Source organism: Aspergillus homomorphus, assembly GCF_003184865.1.
Source record: "Aspergillus homomorphus CBS 101889 unplaced genomic scaffold BO97scaffold_132, whole genome shotgun sequence".
Lineage (NCBI taxonomy): Eukaryota > Fungi > Ascomycota > Eurotiomycetes > Eurotiales > Aspergillaceae > Aspergillus > Aspergillus homomorphus.
The window spans coordinates 1-1,247 of NW_020292018.1; the positions used below are offsets into that span (position 1 = coordinate 1).

Consider the following 1,247-nt stretch of genomic DNA (forward strand, 5'->3'; position numbering starts at 1 on the left):
CTTTCGTGGACAACTTCGGTTAGTCTAGGCTGGCATCACGCTGTCCTGTCTCCCATACTAAAACGAGTACTCGTTTCCGGTCTGCAGAGGGCCGCCGAAATGAGCGGGCCTCTTGATCTGTCTGCAAAATGCTCAACTTTCATGGACGATTCCGTCTGGCGCAAGCGTTCAAGCATACCAAGCCAACCCGACCATAAGCCAAGAAGGGGGAAAAGGTAGGCGTGGTGTATCCAGCATCTGAACCAGAACAGGGAGACGTGCAACGAGAAATATCATCACATACAGACATATAGAGACAGTCCTTCGATTTTCCCGGCCGTCTATTTTGTTCCTGGCTGCACCGATCTGTAGTTTTGTAGCGCATCGCAAACTCGTAGGATATCTTAAAAGACGTCTGCGGCGCATGAACTGCCATCAGCCAGCAGACGACAACAATCAAACAGCTATACAATATCCCATCCCAAACGACCTCGAAGCGTGCTCTCACTATGGAGGCCAGTCATCTTCAACCAATTAGGCCCAGCAATGGCCTACCGGATCATTTCTCCGACACTGTCCAAGAGGCAGGCCTTGCTGCACCTGCCGGTCCACGGACCATTGCCCTCGGCCTCACCCGCGGCTATGCATCCGACTGGCAAGTCCCAGATGCTCTGCGTGAACTATACCAAAACTGGTGTGTCTTTCATTATAGGTGGGGTAGTACTCTGCATAGAGAGGGCTAACCCATCATCATAGGAAGGATGCCATCCTACAGATACATCCCCAGATTAGTCTAATGGACTTCCAGCCGAAACACTCAATCACTGGGGACCAGAGTGAGATCACGTACGTTGTCAATTGCCCTGCAAGCGATTCCGTTGCCGCTGGTCATTCGTCGGTGCTGGGCTACATCCGTTTCAATGTGATCCACGGGAGGATCGAATTTGCCACCCTAGGGACCACTCTACATGAAGACTGCCTCGAACTCGGTCACAGCACCAAGAAAGGCAACGACAGTCGACTGGCTGGAGGCCACGGGGAGGGTCTCAAGCTCGCTGCCCTCGTACTCAGCCGCCAGAATCACCATATCAAGATATCCACCAACGGCTGCCACTGGACCTTTAACTTCAATGGTCGCAACAAGACGAACTTTTACTGCCGCATCGCTCCATCAAAAGCGAAGCGCGAGACGCTGCCCGTTGATGCTGGCGCAGAACCTCCGCGGCTGAGTACCAACATCTGGAATGATGTCTGCGTGACGATTGAAA

General features: G+C 52.8%; 1 protein-coding gene across 1 annotated transcript; it reads left to right on the top strand.

Annotated features, from left to right (window-relative positions):
• Nucleotides 1-488: 488 nt before the first annotated feature.
• BO97DRAFT_430179 (uncharacterized protein) lies at nucleotides 489-1,234 on the top strand (the record flags this gene model as incomplete). The annotated part of the gene is made up of 2 exons (XM_025697424.1): nucleotides 489-673; nucleotides 736-1,234. Coding segments are annotated over 2 exons (684 nt in total), but the record flags the coding sequence as incomplete, so codon positions are not given.
• Between the last annotated feature and the right edge of the window lie 13 nt (nucleotides 1,235-1,247).